The 17,954-nt window shown below is 35.3% G+C and overlaps 1 protein-coding gene across 1 annotated transcript in view; it reads right to left on the bottom strand.

Moving 5' to 3' along the window:
• Positions 1-5,047: 5,047 nt before the first annotated feature.
• LOC111059764 overlaps positions 5,048-17,954 on the bottom strand; it is a 154,447-nt gene continuing 141,540 nt past the window's right edge. The window contains exons 8-9 of the mRNA XM_039430301.1: positions 11,772-12,075; positions 5,048-6,622 (exon numbers count right to left, since the gene is read on the bottom strand). Coding sequence (XP_039286235.1) covers positions 6,492-6,622; positions 11,772-12,075 — 435 coding nt within the window. The 3' untranslated portion in view covers positions 5,048-6,491. The remainder of the gene's footprint in view (positions 6,623-11,771; positions 12,076-17,954) is intronic.

Genomic DNA, 17,954 nt, shown 5'->3' with positions numbered 1-17,954 from the left:
TGAACACCGAATTGAATTGAACACCATTCTACACCGATCGTGGAAGACACGAGTAAACGAAAATTAGGATCATAATTGAACGAATGGGATTATCCTTGCAATTCATTCTGATCAAAGTCAAATGATGCTAATGAGAGTCTAATGCTGTAATCACGATTCTCTCTTAAGGAGCTCCCGGTGGGGATTACCAATTCAGCTTTAGTAATTCAATCCAATTTAATCGTGTGATAGTGTTAGAGTCTCATGCGAATGCTACTGGATGCCTCGATAATCAACTGATGAGTAAAATTAGGTAAGCCTATTATTCAAACTTGGATGCAACCTCATCAACAGATATTCAATGAATCCTTATTACATAGATGTTCTATGTTCTGGTTGTAACTCGATTACACAGGATATCATTAATGATCCTTATTAGTGAAGTCACATGATACAGACAGTTCGAGGATAGCCACTATTCTCTGTCTGATCAATATGATAATAATGATATTCTATCTAATACTAATGATATTAATATCGTGTGATCTGATAGCGTTTGTGATCTTGATGTCAGAGTTTTCAAACTAATATAATGATCCAGCTACCATTCCGTTAGCCCTCGTATCCAATTCCAACTAATTTGGCTAAATGATGAGAAAATCTTCATATTTCAAGAGAAAATTCTCACTATCTAGCTGGTGTTCGAAAATAAACGATAAGTTATTGGAGAAACTCTTTGGGAATTTTCAAAAGAACTCCAAATCTTCACGCTGTTCAAAATTGAACTGAACATGCCTGCCGAGATTTCGACCATGTAGGATTCAGGATCTGATGAATGATTCAGTTTATATTGCTTCAATATTGATGAAATCACTAACACCTTGTTGCATTAACGACAAACAATAGTGAGCATTTGATTAGAAATCAGCTCAAACAGACAAAAAACTCAAAATTGAGCTGGAATTGAAATAGATGATTGTAGAAGAGACGGTAGTAGCAGTGAAAAATTCGAATAATCTTCAAGATATCGTGAAAATAATGAGGAAAAGATACAGCGGAGGAAATGTCCCATGCAGAACATTTAGATAGATGATGATGAGAGAGAATAAATACAAAAATACAGAAAGTGTAGACATATCCAATAAATAAAAGGAGGCTGAAGAGGAGGAAATGGTAAGTCTGATAAAACCGCAGTAACAAGGAGATAAACTATGAGAGTAATTTGTCGGGGGAGTTTGAGAAAGAGAGAGTTGAGGTCGTAAAGAGGAAGCATGAGAGAAAGTAGGGGCGATAGTACATGTGGTGGAACAGAGACAGCCGGAAAACGTAAAGTGATGGTTGAAGTGAGTGGGATGGAAGAGCAGAGCTTGTTGGAGAAACTGTGAAAGAGCAAAAAGAACGTGACAGAGAAAGTAAGAGAAAGAGGGGATGCCAGCAATTGATGAAAAGAGTGGGATTTATTGAGTAGAACAGAATGATAAAGGGAGAGTAAGAAAGAGGAAGAGTGTTTAGGCGATAAAAGGAAAGAGTAAGTGAGTGAGAGAGTGAATAAGAGAGCGACTGTGAGAGGAATATTGAAAGGGAGAGAGAGCTGTTTTACATTACAGTCAGAGGCGTCTAGTCAAATTAATTAGAGTCCATCACATGACTACAAAACAGGGATGGATTCCATCCCTTCCTCCCTCTCTCTCAGTTGAGGGATTGATGCAACATCCACTGGGATTCACTGGTAATCCAGCAACACTGCGCGGAGAAATGAATTATTTATAATAATATAAGCAACATGAAAATTAACATTGTTCATTTCACAGGCTCCGTCCAGTTCGTCAGTGGAAATCGCAAGGATTTAAGTGCTCTACTGAAACTAGATTCATAGTAACGCAAAATTGCAATTAACTTGCGTTACCGATGTTATTGAAAAACTCATCGAAGATAAAAATAAAGATCAATTAAATAAAGATTGGAAATTAGCGACAGATTTCTATTTTCTATTTAAAGGAAAACATTGAAAAAAGATAAAAGCTATTTGAGAAAATATAAGGGGAAGAAGAGGGAAGAGAACAATCCCAAGGGAATACAAAACTACTTTGAAAGAAAGTAATAGGATTGTTGGAGATGATATGAACAAGACAATAGAAAAATGCTAATAAAATGCAAATTAAATGCAATAGAAAAATACACCTACATGACGAAACCATTTTTATTTAGTTTTTGGAAGAGCCTCTTCATTTGAAATCATCAATAACAAAAATAATGGGAGAATATAAAATCAAACATTTTGAGTGCTGGTTGCACAAACGCCGGTTAAATTTTAATCGTGATTAATTCCACGAGAACCAAGTCTTATGAAAAAGACCTTCTCTGATTGGTTCTCGTGAAATTAATCACGGTTAAAATTTAACCGGCTTTTCTGCAACCGGGCCTGAGAGTTTTAAAAATTAATGGCCGAATGAAGTCTTGAAGATTAATATTACAAGGTATGAACTGCGATGAGTTGATCGAGATCTTTATGAAATTGCATGAAAATGTGGATGTAAGGACAAAAATAGAGAAAACTGAAAATAATAAAAAGGAACTAATTTCACGTCAATATGATTATCCTTCATGCATATTGATTATTAAAGCATTCAGCCCAAAATTTCTCAGGTTGGTAATAAAACTGAAACACATTTCATTCGTCTTTAATTACAAATACATAGCCATATTACAATAATATATTTCATATTTCGAGGAAGTTCACGTTTAACACTCAAGAAGTACATAATAATTATTATAATTAACAGATTCAGTAGTATTTAGAAGACATGACATCAACATCAATAATCACTTATTACTATTTAGAACTTTAGAAGTATAATATTCCTACGCTTTGCCCTTTTGTTCTGAGACGACGCAGTTTTTCATAAATGGATTTTCAATCCAGAATAATTTATTTGGAAGGCACTTTTCGAATTGAATATTTGACAACAGTACAAGTATTCAACATTGTTATTCATTTAAATATAATAGATATTACCTCCAAGTGTTGGTTCTGATGAAAAATAATAATATAAGATCTCAAGTGCATAACAAGGAAGCTTATAAATAATTATTATATTTACATATTCACTCATTCTTCATTATTTATATTTGGCGGAGTTTCACCAGGGAAACCATGTCACCATTCATGAAAAAACTCACACACTTTCAAGGCTGGGGTATTGTTGGTATATTTATTTATTATTTTTGTTTTTTATTTATCATTCCTTAAGGATTTCATTGGCAGAGCCTTTAATAACAACAACAATTGAAATTATCAACATTTCAGACTGGAATGATGCATAACAATTTTGATTCGAGATTCTGGGGAGAATATTGTAGAAGAGATATCTCCAATTCATTTCTTATTTGATCAAAGCTATATTTAATCACATTTATCCCCACAGACTTTTGTTTTCGATTCCTCTATGGATAATGGTTGTCATTCTGTAAACCACAAATGCATCAAATCATACATTTCAATTTACACAAAGAGAGTTTCACTTTGCATGAATATCCTTGAGAAAAGAATAAACTTGAAAAATATTTCTTCAATTTGAATGGTTTGACAGCACGAAAACAATTTAATTGATGACATCATGGACTTGTTTTCTCAAAATGTTAATACAATATCTTCTTATAACAAAATTTCTAATGATTATTTTTTTTATTTCGAATAATTAATAATGTAAGCAGTATTTGAGAATGCTCACAGAAATTACCGAAACATTATAATTCACTCTTATCTGGCCATTTTTCTTGCATAAAAAAAGGTTATTATTCTATGAAAGCTCTCACAAAAAATTACTTAGGTTAATCATAAATGACAAGCTGTAATCTGATACGATATACAGACTAAAATAGGATAGAAATAAAAATGTAATCTTGATTGAACAAAGTTAATCTAACAAGATTCAGCTTGTCAAATCAATGGATCAGGGTTTGGGATTACCATTGAATTTGCATGCTCGAAATATAACGACTCCCTCGAGTTTGATTGATCAGTACATACAGATTGAAACGCATATTGTGAAATGAAGACAAACATCAACAGATAATTAATGAGATGTCATTGAGACTAAGAAATATGTGCACAACATTGAAATCTAGTCGAATTGAAATAATTACCCTGAGAATATTAATTGACTAGGAAGTCATACTCCAATATATCTACAGATATATAGAATACACTAGCCGTTAGGCTCGCTTCGCTCGCCATATGCGTCAAGCCAGGGGGCTCTGCCCCCTGGACCCCCAACTGGATCGTCCAAGAATGATAACAGCAGGCTCGCTTCGCTCGCCTGCATTTTTCATTTGTAGAACGATCAAATGTTAGGACGATCAAGTCGGGGGTCCAGACTGAACGTCTGGCTAAACGGATGTGGCGAGCGAAGCGAGCCTGACGGCAAGTAATATAATATTCCCAGGAATAGCTCTGATTGAAGTAGCAGTACCCAACAATTTTTTCGCGATAAATGTATTTCAATCTTCAACTTGGTGCCAACCTAACAAAGTCAACTCAACTTAATGCCAACCCTTAAAATTATTAATTTTGTTACCAGTTAACAACTGTTTCGAAGAGGTACTCTCTCTAGATTATAGTTCTATATTAACATATATGGTATAGCCTCTTTTTTAATTAAAATTAAGAGAATAAGAAGAATATACATGCTAAAAGACGAACTTTAAACCCTTAAAAACCACCCTTAGAGTTAAAATATTGCCAAAAGATTTCTTAGTGCGCCTCTAAAGGGCCAACTGAACATACCTATCAAATTTGAACTTTTTGGTCCGGTAGATTTTTAGTTCTGCGAGTGAGTGATTGAGTGAGTCAGTCAGTCAGTCAGTGAGTGAGTGCCATTTGGCTATTATATAGATTCTCATTGTGAGTTTGATAGAGTATAAAATTCAGTCAAGGCAATATGATTTTTCTGATATATTGATCATACATGCTAATATGATGATGAATGAAGAAGAATTCGTGTCATGTGTCTGAAGCACTATTATTCAGATTCTGATTGAAAGATGTGATCAAAATTTCTCTTTACAGAGTTCTCACTAAGAATTTCCAGGTAGTCATGGATACGAAACATAATTCAAAATGTTAAAAAGTAAGAAATACTGAAGAAGTAGCTTTTCTTGAGACGCAATTAATTCGCTTTCTGAAGATTCCAAGTAAATCTTCTTCTAATAACAAAAATCCACTTTGGATTACAATTATTTCTCGGCATCATGATAATGAGACTGAAGCATTGTTCTTGCTTAGTCGCATTTTTGAAATACAACGAAACAATTACTCAAGACATCTCAACGAAATGGTGGGCTGCCAAATACAGATGAAAGGGTAAGGGTATGAGAGGGATGAAGAGAGAAAGAGATGGAAGAGAGAATGAGTGAGAGAGACAGAGTGAGGAATAAACAGGGATGGAATGAGTTGTCTCCGCAATTTTCAAAAAGTACGCGGCTAGAGTGGAACGAAAGCAATATCCTTCCGTCCATTTATTAAATCCCTTTTCAAGAGAGGAAACGAATAAAGAGATGGAAAGATAAGAAGAGGAAGAAGGAGAGAGAAATGGCCGGATCTGGCATTGACAGATCCTCAAACTTCCCACTTGTCGCTTCTGGATCAAGGAATTCAAACAATAATCTGATAATTTAATACTGCAATAATGAAAAAAGAGGATTATTTTCGTTTCAAGTACATTTTTTTACAAACTCACGCACCTATATTTTGGATTTTACAATTCAAATTGATTTTCACATGACATAGTTGAGTAGGACGGAAAATCTTCCAAGTACTGTAAATTTTCACACAATATAAAAGCTTTTAATAAATAAAAAAGCTCAAGAATATTCCAAACAATTGTTTGACTATTTTTTCTAGGTTATGTTCGAATGTTTCAAACAATTATCATTTTTGAGAATATTCTGAATAATCGAAAAAAGTCTAAGAGATTCAATAAGTTGTGTATATCAGCTCAACAGATACAATAACAAAAGTGCCAATCATGATTCAAAAATAAATTCTATAATTTCACTAAATAATGGCAAGCTGGTTGTCAATATCAACCACATTAATCATAAATGGAATCTCTCAGGGCTCATTAGGGGATGTAATTTGACAAATTGAATCTCTGATCATTTTAATCAAAAACATGAGAGCTTATAGATATACTGAATCAACATTCAAAAATACAACTTTACATCTTCTATCCATAAACCAGAATCAATTAAGCATTAGTTAATGTAATCATTTATACGTATTTTTGCCAGCTATTCGGATGGCCATTTTAATCCCATCAATGTAGCAGATTTCCGTCTGTATTCGAAGGAGGAAATATATTTTCGGAAAATCTGTATCGGAAAACGCTTTGACATGCACATTATGTGACATCGGAAACGCAATATTATTTTATTTGGCACAAACGATATTGGACGAAGAGCACTTGGTGTCCCACTCTATCACTGTTTCACTCCGACACTAATAATGATAATTAATTGGCACCAGTCTGGTGGGGCGCACATCCAGTCAGTGTGTGAATCAATGGCTCTGTGTCGAATAGTTGAATTTGTCTTTGAGCGTCACTGTTTGTCCAAACCACCGCACATTCTGGAATCACTGGTTCTGAAAACATACATAAACAGCTCTTTCAAAATCTGGTTGTCGATTTGTAAACAATGATGTAGTTTCAAATCTCCGGAATGTATTTTTAGACATGTACTGTTCTTCCTGGAACTTTATTCTTTTATTCATTATTTTAAAAATAAGTATGCAATTGAAATTATGTACTGGTTGTCCATTTTTAAACAATAATGTGGTTTCAAATATATGTAAGCTATTTTTAGAAATAAAGTTCTCCTTCAGTAACATGTTGTTGATTCGTAAATAATTATGTGATTTCAAATCTCTCTAATGTACTCACTCCTATTTGTAGGGCTACTAGTTGTATTGAAACACAATAAAATATAATGTACCCTTTCATTCTATCACAGAAGTGCCAAACATGTTTTAATTCTCTGCTATGTAGTTTCTCTCTTCATAACCCCAAATGTAAAACATATTTTTTGTATCGATAATGCTTCTAAATTCCTTACATGAGAGTATCAGACAGACACTTGCCGTTAAAAGTATCACTGGTAACATTTTAACATTTTCTGTTATCCAAATCATATATTATCAATCCATTTGTTACAATAAACATACATAATACATATCAACTATTCAAACAAGCGTAATATCATGTCATGATAAGAAGAAATAAGCACAATACAATGAAAAGAGGCAGTATTTGTCTAAATCTTATAGTATTAAAAGAGTTGTAATGTTGTGAATCTTAATTCTACGACGATAATACTACGATCTTGTCTATTCAACTTACCATTCATCAATTATTGACACTATGATTCCTAGTGTAAATAATGTTTCCATTCCCATTATTAAATTAGTCATTAGTTCTTGATTCATGGTATAGTTATTATGGGAGAGATATAAAAAGTTATACTCGTATAATATATAAGTTTTTATGACAATTGTTATGTCTAAGACGTTCTTAAGAGTCTTCTGCGAAAAGGATAAATCCATTTGACTTCAATATTTTTGATACATTGAATCGTTAGGTTACAATGACGAATATCAGGATATGAAGATAAAAGATTATATATTGGATCTCGCCACACTTACGATCTCCAAACACGGTAATCTTCATGTTAGCCATATAACAGAGGAGAGAAGAATGTTATTCTTTTTTCTTCTGTGGCCATACTGATTGCTGTGCTAGACTCTTTTGATCTACAAGCGTGGACCACCTTTTGTTTGGCGGGTTGTCTACTCCTAAAATTTGCAGGAGCTACTACTTATTCAAATCAAATTATTTTAAAATCAATTGAATAAAAATAATAAATTGAATCAACGAATGAATCACATTGTAGTCTCCATGTTGGATCGAATGTATTTATTATTCATTCTTTATCGATCCATATAATCTGTACATCATCAAAAAGATAGGGAGAGAAAAATAAGGTATAACCTTGTGCTATTTGTTTCAATTGGCGAATTTACTATAGGAAACTGATAGATGAATGTTATTGGATTGTAATATGATTAAGGCCTTTTCGGTAAACTATTTTCAATTTGAATTGGATAATCTTTCTCAATATAATTATTGTCAAGATCATTATAAGAGTGAGAAAAAGTAGCAACTGAAATTTCTAAGTGTTTTTAAGTGGTCTAATGAGCGAGTATATTAACAGAAATGAAAATTAAAAAAAATCTTCCCAAACTAAAACATTTTATTCCCCTTATCGTTCATAAATTATAAAGTAACATTTTTTGTAAACTTGTTTTGTAAACTTGTTCATTTTGGGATTAATCGGGAAAAACGCATATTAGAACAAAGCCAATGATATACTGAATGTATTGGAAAGAACTCCATAATTCGAAACCGTTTATGATCTGGAAATAAAACTGAGTTAGCACTTCAACAACCCATAACTCGCTTACTTGACCACTTGAAAATTTCAGTTGTCACTTTTTCCCACTCTTACTATGATCTTGACAATAATTATATTGAGAAAGATTATCCAATTCAAATTGAAAAAAGTGTACCGAACAGCCTCAATGTGGTATCCTCTCCGTGATTCTGTTATCGTAATTATATATTAATAACATTTTTTTCAGCACTACAGCCCAATATGAGCTTTGGCCGCCTCCACTATAGCTCTCCACGCTTCTCGGTCCTCTGTTAATTGTCTCCATCCTCTATATCCCATTTTTTGGAGATCGTCTCTCACTTCATCTTCCAATCTTATTCTCGGCTTATCTTTCTTCTTGAATGTAGCCTCTCCTTGGACATTATTTTAGGCATTCTGTTTTCGTTCATTCTACAGATATGTCCAAACCATCTAAGCCGCTGTGCCTTTAAAAATTTTACAATATTTCGACCTTTTATCAATGCTTCGAGCTCTGAATTAGTTCTCCTCCTCCACTCCTCTCCATCTTCAACTGGACCATAAATCTTTCTTAGGATTTTCCTTCCAAAAACGTCTATTATAAAGAACATAATAGAGAAATGTGATCTTTGAACTCCTACAGGGCCAAGAACAGAGGCTACATAATCAAATTACCGTAGCCGACATTTTGATTTGGACATTATAGTATAAATTGGAAATTGGACAGTTTTTTTGCCTATTGTGCCTCTCCGCATGTCAAGTATTTGTACACAATGTGATAAATAAATAAATTTCAATTCAGTGTAGGGCTAAGCCACCTGAGACGTTTTTCAGGTGGGTCGGCAGGGCAGGAAGCTCTCCGATTGGCTGATTATAAGCTGATTCCCGAACGCCAACCCAATCGGCCAATAATTGGAGATCTTCTTGCCCTGCTGACTTGTCTGAAAACGCCACATGTGACCTGGCTCTTCTAGAGATAATGAATCACGAGGAATAAAACATTAATTTAAACCTTATGGTTTGAAGGTTGGAATTTGGATATTTGGACACATTGTGTTGTAAATCCTTGCTTTCCAATGAATTCCTGTTTCGGATATTATTGGTATGTCAGTGTTAACACAGCAGGAGATATGACCGATTATGGGTTGGAAGAAAATTATCAAATAAAATAGAGAATAGAGAGATAAAATTGGATAAGGAGGAAAAAACTATTATAAATGGGTGAGCAGAGAAAATAAAAGAGAAAGTTAATAAGTTCATAGCAATTACTTCAATCAGAGTTCAACAAAATTAATACTGTACATGGCACATCGAATGTATTCACTTTCTACTCGTATCGCTGAGTGGATCTAATACGTATAGTGGAATTCAATTTTAACTAACAGCATCAGTTGAATGTGAAGCATTGATGAGGATTTCTGACGGTAGAAAGTGAATATCACTGATGAGATACGCATCAACATCACCTCTCACATCTGTTATACTGAAAAGCAGAAAGCAAATCCTATTTTTAACTGCGTTTTCCACGTTTTTCTGTTTCAAATTGAATTTCACCACGACATAAATTGCTAATGACACGCAAATAAGGCTGGAAACGTTGGTCATTTGCACTGCAAACTGTACGCGTTTGCTCTGCAAAACATTGGAATCAATTCACAGGCTGTCATTTCAGGCTGTTGTGAGCGTTATATCAGATTGACTGAAATGTTGCAGTCGGATTTCATATTCGCTTCATTTTAAAAGCAAAAACAACGCTGCATAAATTCTGAATTTTAGCTTTCATAGCTGAATTTTGTTGTCGGATTTGCATCTCGTGATATTCTGATTGCAAAAAATCTGTATCCATCTATATGTCCCAAATTGAGAGGTTTTGATATATTGAAATTTTCTGTGAAAAAATTATAAAATGAACTCGCCCCATCCCTTTCGAATCAGTAACTGAAATTAGCTGTGGAAAAATTCAAATCCACCTGGAAATCTTTCTCAGGACAAATAAGTGGCATGCTATTTCAACCAGTTAATTATTTTTAGAAAGCTCTTAGAGATTTATTGAATAATTAAAATTCGCTTGCTCAAAGGGCGGAATTCGCTTTAATGCTCCATCTGGCGGCAGGAAGAAGAACGAAAAACCCCAGGTACTAATGGAATCCTCTGGAGTTACTGGGAAAAACCATTGCTCTTCATGATGCATCCATAAATAAGCTGCTCTAATGGAAGCTGACCTATTGATCTTGGCGTCACAGTGACCGAGATTCACTCCAAACTGTCAGAATTGTTTGAATGGGAAGCATCGATGTTATTTATGAAAAATGCTGGAAGTGTAAAGTTTCCATCCGAAGCACATTCTAGGAGCACTTGAAGGTAAGTAATGAATAAAAATGCTGCATTATTGAGATTATATTTGAACTGCGGGTTTTCTACCATGACTGATTATCCCATCAAATATTGTTTTTCGACACGTGTACAACAGAACTATTTCTTCATGTACGAGTAGATTGTGAATGCAACACTTTAAAACTATCATGGAATTTTATAGAAAATCGAAATTAATGAAAAGCTATTTGAAAGTTTATTTTAGGTTGAAATGCAATAATTCTAGATCCAGCATCCCCTGTTGCCAGCGTGTTATCATAGACGAGATGTTTTTTTTCAACGGTATTTTTTCTCTATGGTGTTAGGCAATGTGTCAGTGTTTTATTCAACTGATTGAACTATGATCAATCATTGTTCATAGTGATAAGAGCTTCAAATATTTTCTACGTAAATAGAATTTGCAAAATGTAAAAAGTAATACTATACTGTATGTTATATCCTCAATGAAAAATAGCTTTAAAATGGCTTTAACAATGATAAATAGATAGCCATACATACTATAATGATACATACATACTATGTTGTTATAATTTTTCTATTGATGTAAATAAATAATATGGTTGCATTCCATTCGTTCTGTGCCCTGAAATGGGTGATTTTTTCTGGGTTCTGAAATTTCTTTATTTTCATTGGACTATTTCATGAAGATATAATTATTAAGGTTGAAGATTTTTTTTAGAAATCGCCGTTAACCAACTGCTAGAATATTATTCCAATTATCCAATGAAAGCTATATAAATGGAACTCAGGACTTCTGCTAATGCAAATATTGACCTGAATTTTTTTTGCATAGCTTTCATATGTAAAATATCCGATAATATCAAATATTGAATATTTGATATTTGAAATAATATACAGTAAGAACTATTAAGATTTTTTGCTTGTAACGAGTACTAGCGCAATACTGTTCAATTTTTGCCTCTACTAGTTTTCTATCTCCATTCAGTTATTACCTTTATCAACATTATCACTCTCCTCCTCCTTCCAGTGCACCCTTAGGAAGTCGGCAGCTCGTTCTCTGTCATCGCCGCCCCCGCACCCGAACTGAACATGCTTCTTGGACAGCCGCCTCTGGCCGAGGGCAGTGGCCCCCATGCCTGCGGGCAGCTGGGGAGGCAGCGGGCAGAAGGTCGACTCGTCCGCCGCCGGGAAGGGGCAGTGCGCTTGTGTGGGACTGCCCGTGTCCTGGTAGGTTGCCGCCCGTCGGGAACTCACCGTCACATCCGTGCTTTGTGCCATGTAGCGGACTGGAGGTACCTGGCAATCAACACTCATTTAACAAGATTCCACATTCATTTTAATGACCATCAAGCTATAACCATCATAAGCTATGACTACCAAGCACCGAACTGGGAAAAGTTCAGGCCTATCAACTCACAAATGAATAAGAACCCAACCTTTTCATCACATTATTAAACATACTCATATAATATGTCCTTCAAAAAGTTTTAACAAGCTATTTCCTAGATAAGATACCAGCAATATTCTATGCAAAAATGCATCTCTTCATTATCTATTCTTACTATAAGTACATCATTGAAATCAGCGGCTAATGAAGTTTTCGCAACTAAGTATGAAATTATCAACTTTGAAAAATCTTTCAACTTGAAAAAAAATACTTCCCTTCAACCATGATTCCACGTTCCATTACAAACTGGTTGTTTATGAATAAGTATTGAAAAGTGAAATATACTATTGTAACAACAGATTCTCTATAGTTGTATGGCTTCAATCTGTGCAATTAAAGTAACATCAACACTATTCAGAAGTTCCAGAATAAAGTAATGTATCGAGGAGTGCCATCAATGCACCATATCGTTTGTCAGACACTAGAACCTGCATTTGGGAACATCCGTGATCAGAAACCATGGAGAAACACCATAAGAGCATCAAGCTCTACACCTTATTGACAACTCTACAATAGTGGAAAGACTGAAAAGAAAGAAACCCACAGATCTCCTATCACACTTCTAAGGCGGATTTCACACCAAAGCTGTGCCGGGCCGAGCCGATCGGAATCCGCGTGCGCGCTAACTATGCAGGATTCAGTCGAGAGCATTTAAATCAACGCCGTGCCGAGCCGAGCGTTTGACGGCCAACTCGAGCGTTTTCGGCCAAGCGGATTCCGCCTTCTTTCAGTTTAGTTCAATCTTCCCACGTAGTGAGTTGCACAGTAATTTGTATTTTTTACTAAAAAATGTGTTAAAAAGAGAATCGGCTGCAGTGCGAACGCAGGCAGATTCCGCTCGGATTGGCATCGCATCGACCCGTCCGGCTCGAGTCGTCCCGGCCCAGCTTTGGTGTGAAATCCACCTTAGAAGTGTGATAGGAGAACTCAAAATGTAAAAGTGTTTGTCATTGGTTGTGAACTTGCTTGTGATTGGTCCGTCAATCTGATTCCAAGTGAACAAATTCATAAAATGTAGGAACTGAGCATGTGGGGAAACTATGAAAAGCATAAATGTTTGCACTATAATGTATTCTATCTATTGTTTTATTCATTATTTTTAGCACCTACATGGATTGTTACCTGGATAAAAAAATCAAATTCCTATCTCACTTTTGTCTCTATCTCACTCTGTCGCGTTTCTTCTCTATAAGCGTGAGTGACGTCACTTAGATTCTGCTTTCAGCTCGTGACTTGAGCGTGGTAATTACCAGTGTTCACTCACTGTGAAAGTACGTCATCAAGTATTTCTCAGAAATGCGCATTATCCGCGAGTAAATGATGTCAATGAGAATTCATTATCAAAAAGCACTCGACTTGTACACAAAGCGAGACAATCTTCGAAATTTCGTAGACTGTGCTAAAAACGGAAATTTGTCAAGCGGATTCAATTTAGAACTCGTTTATAGTCGTCAAAAGTGATATTATCCAAAATTAAAGTTGTGAGGGAGTTGAAGTGCAGCCAATCTCTCAATATCTTGTATGGACTTCTCAAAGCAAGTTCGAAGAAACGCAATTAGTTCTCCAACTATTACTGGCATTAAAATTTCTACTCTAGCATTCTGCAATTCGCTCACAAAGGTTTTAGAATGGTGCAATATTGCTAGGCTATCACTCTTCAAATTCTTATTCAAAGAGACCAATATGACTTTCACATTGCATGGTTTTATCTAGATTTTCTCAATTAATATAGATTTTTATTTCGGTTTTTTTATCTTTCTTGGTGAGATAAATCAGATAGGTTTCTTCAATAATGTATCTTCTTCATATTCCAGTTCTAACTTCCCATTTCCCAAACCTAGTCCTCTGAAAATAAATTTCATTTTCATGGAATGTTGAACTCCTCAATTTTGCAAACCTTTATCAAGCCATCTGCTGTCAGAAGGATTGAAGCTTGTGAAAGGTTCATGATTATTTGTTCCACTTGTTCCACAAATTAGGTAGAATTTTTTTCAGTTGACAAGAACAGTAGTTCATTTGTTGAGAGTCTATCGTTCCTCATTCACAGCTCACTTTTGGAGGTCATAATATAGGGATTAACTAATATATATCGGAATGAAATTACATGTTTTTCATGATGAATAAATTTACAAAATTGATTTTTGACGTTTCAAATGAGAGAAATATTATTCAATCATTAGAGTATTATTTATTGATTATAGTTATCATATTCAAATGATTAAACAAATTATTATGATTGTACAATTATATTAATTGGAAGACTCTTCCATAAATATTCTATTTGATTATAGTTTGTGTCGGGAAATGATCGATTGCCAGAGTCCAAAATCTCTTCCTGTACTCGATCCGTGCCATTTCAATCAAACAGTGAGCGTTTGCCAATCACAAACACCCATTGTTGAGGTTATGTTGTAGCATGCTGCGGCACATGTTGCAGCCTCAGTGTTGACGTTGGGCACATGTTGTGACGTCACTCCAGCCTCCGATTCGTGTCGAAACACGTTTTTGTGGCCAATGTGTTTGGGGAAATAGTTGGCAAACAATGGCACACTATGGTTTGAATTGCGGGATACGTGACACATCCAGTGTGCAGGAAGCCTTTTCCGCCAACCAGGATGGTATAGGCGCACGCCCTACTATCCAACCTGTCAACCCCTGAATGCAAGCTATAAATAAATGCATTGACGTACATTGTATCCGTGCTACTCAGGCGTTGATTGTGTCAAGTTTTTTGGGACTATGGAAATGGGATGAGGTTTTTTGGTGTATCAAATTCGGGTTTTAGATAGAGGATATCCTTGATTATTTGATAGAATCCATGTTTTGTTTTATCTGATAGAACTGAGAATGATTATTTCATTATCAATCTCCCATTATCTCATCATATTCATTCGTTCTGATTGCTCATAAGATTTGGAAAATTGAGTCTCATCCCAAATCCTTATTACTTATATCACCTCTCTATATATCACCGTTTTTTGAATTTAAATAGGCACATGAAAAGTCAATACATTTTTTTCTATTCTCTCTAAACCCCATTTCGACACTCGTAGTACTCTCTGAACTCTTCATTTGAGTACGCGCATATGGACAGCAGCTCCTTCTTTAATTGTTCTCTGAATTTTGTACCAGTCATTTCTTTTATATGAGCTGGTAATAAATTATACAACCGAATACCCGAACTCCTAACACCTCGCTCATACATGGTTGTCTGGTGTGTGTCGTCTCTTAGGTTGTTCCTATATCTTGTTGGGTATTGATGGAATGTTCCGCCTGTATTAAATTCATGTATATTTTTCTTAATGAAGCAGATTGTTTCGAAAATATATAGGCTTGGGAATGGGAGAATTTGAAGTTTTTTGAAAAGGGGGCGACAACTTGTTCGAATTGATTCTCCCATCATCACTCTCAATGCCCACTTCTGCATTCTGAACACCTCAACTACGCAGCTTGAATTTCCCCAAAAAATGATGCCGTAGGTCAGGTGTGAGTGAAACAGTGCGAAATAAACACTTCTAAGAGCCCTGGAGTCCAATATAGCTTTCAAATTTCTCAGTACGAAAATTGCTGAGTTCAGTTTGTTTTTGAGGTATTCTTGGTGTGGTCTCCAAGAAAGGTCAGAGTCAATCACCACTCCAAGAACTTTTATATCGTTCACGGATTCTATTTTATAGTCTCTGATACTTAAATTATTTTCTCTGGTAGTTCGGAATGGAATTTCTTTAGTTTTGTTGGTATTTAACAACAACATGTTAGCAGATAGCCATTTTTCTAAATTAATAAGGGCAGTCTTACTCTCCAATTCCACATTGGACTGACTGCTGCTTTTCAGTAGAATACTCACATCGTCAGCATATAATACACTTTTAGCTGGTTCAAGGTATGATGGCAAGTCATTAATATATATAATAAAAAGCAGGGGACCCAGTACTGACCCCTGGGGAACCCCGCTTCTCGTCTTCATCCATTCTGAATGGTACTCATGGGTATGAGAGTCAATGACTACCTGCTGATACCTCTCGTTGAGGTAGGAAAAAAACCATCCGAACACGGCGCCATCGAATCCATACAATTGCAGCTTTTTAACATGATCTCTACATTGATAAGGTCGAACGCCTTTGAGAGATCGGCTATCAAACCATTCACTTTGGATTTTTTATCAACAGATGATAATGCCTCATCTACAAAAGAGAAGAGAGCATCATTTGTGGAGTAGCCTGGCCGGAATCCAAATTGGTTAGAGGACAGTAAGTCTATTTGTTTGAAGTATTTTCTTAATCGTCTTAGCACGGCATATTCAAAGATTTTTAGAAATATAGGAGTATTAGCGATAGGTCTATGGTTTTCAGGAAGCTCTTGATTGCCTTTTTTGTAAACAGGAATTATTTTCGATAATTTCAGTTTAGATGGTACGTAACCCGCTTTCATGGAGCTATTGAATATAAATGTTAGTGGCTTGAGGATATGTTCTGCTGATTTTTTAACTAAGTAATTTGATAAGTTGTAACAGTCGTAGGATTTCTTGTTTTTTAGTGATTTGATTATTCCTCTAAGTTCTTCACAGCTCAATGTATCGAAATCTGTAAACTTTGTATTTCTTTGGTTACCGGCAATTTCAAATACTGATAGAAAATCATCCATGCCATTCTTTTCTAAGTGTGCATTCTGAATTTTAAGTGGTGTGTTTATGAAATAATTATTCAGGATATTGGCAGCTTCTCTTCCGGTTTTGATATTTCCTGTTTCATCAGCAATGCAAGTCTCTGAAGTTGAATTCATATTGAATTAAGTTGAATTAAATAAATCAACTCTTCTATGAAATCGTAGTTCACCAATCATGGATGATAGTTACTACATAGTCTGGATTGTCTCATCATCATTCTAAAGGTGCGTACAGATATACGCGCCTCCAACCCACCCCGCGCACGCTTCGCCCTCGTTCCGCCATCGCCCCGCAATCGCTCCGTCCACACTCTGCACTCGCACCGATCATGAACGTTACGAGAGATGTTAGCTCTTCTCGTGTTCCACTCTTGCTCACCGGTCGATCATCAATCGCTCTGCTCGAGTGACGTTCGATTGCGGAGCAGAGCGAAAGTCTGTACGCACCTTAAGAGTTTTCCACCAGTCAATTGTTTCAAGCATCCTTTCTAGAGTTCTCGACATACTTGTTTTTTATCGATTAAAAACTACGACATAGCTTCTTCCAGATGTTGAAAGGAGTGACCCGTTTAATCACGGGTCATTTGCATCACTTCTTTGTTCATTCTTTTTGGAATCAGTTGATTTCAGTAAAAATAGTCAATGATTTTCTTTCGGTTTGATAAGCTATTTGAAATTGGAGAGTGTCGATGGAATCTAATCTAGATGAAAAGGGTGCAAATTGAATCTGGGAAAATTCTATTAGGAAATGAAGTGGTGAAAATGATTTTTCTTTCCAAGAATTCTTTAAGATTCGGCCACTTCATCTTTCTGATCATTTTTTCAACTCATCATTAGATTTTTCACGAGAAAATACTAACGATTTTCATACTATTATATGAATTCATATAAAAATCATTCGTACGAGAGTTTAAAATAGTTACAAAGTTCGATTTCTTTCAAACTGGAGAATTTTAATAATTAATTCAGACGTTCTGATAATTGACAGATACCTCCAGGATTTCTAGGTTGAGGAACAAATTGAGAATTTTTATATTCTATCCCTTCCGAAATTGAAAATTAAAAT

The sequence above is a fragment of the Nilaparvata lugens genome, chromosome 6, assembly GCF_014356525.2.
Source record: "Nilaparvata lugens isolate BPH chromosome 6, ASM1435652v1, whole genome shotgun sequence".
NCBI classification, from domain to species: Eukaryota; Metazoa; Arthropoda; class Insecta; order Hemiptera; family Delphacidae; genus Nilaparvata; species Nilaparvata lugens.
This window is presented reverse-complemented; position numbering and strand designations above follow the sequence as displayed.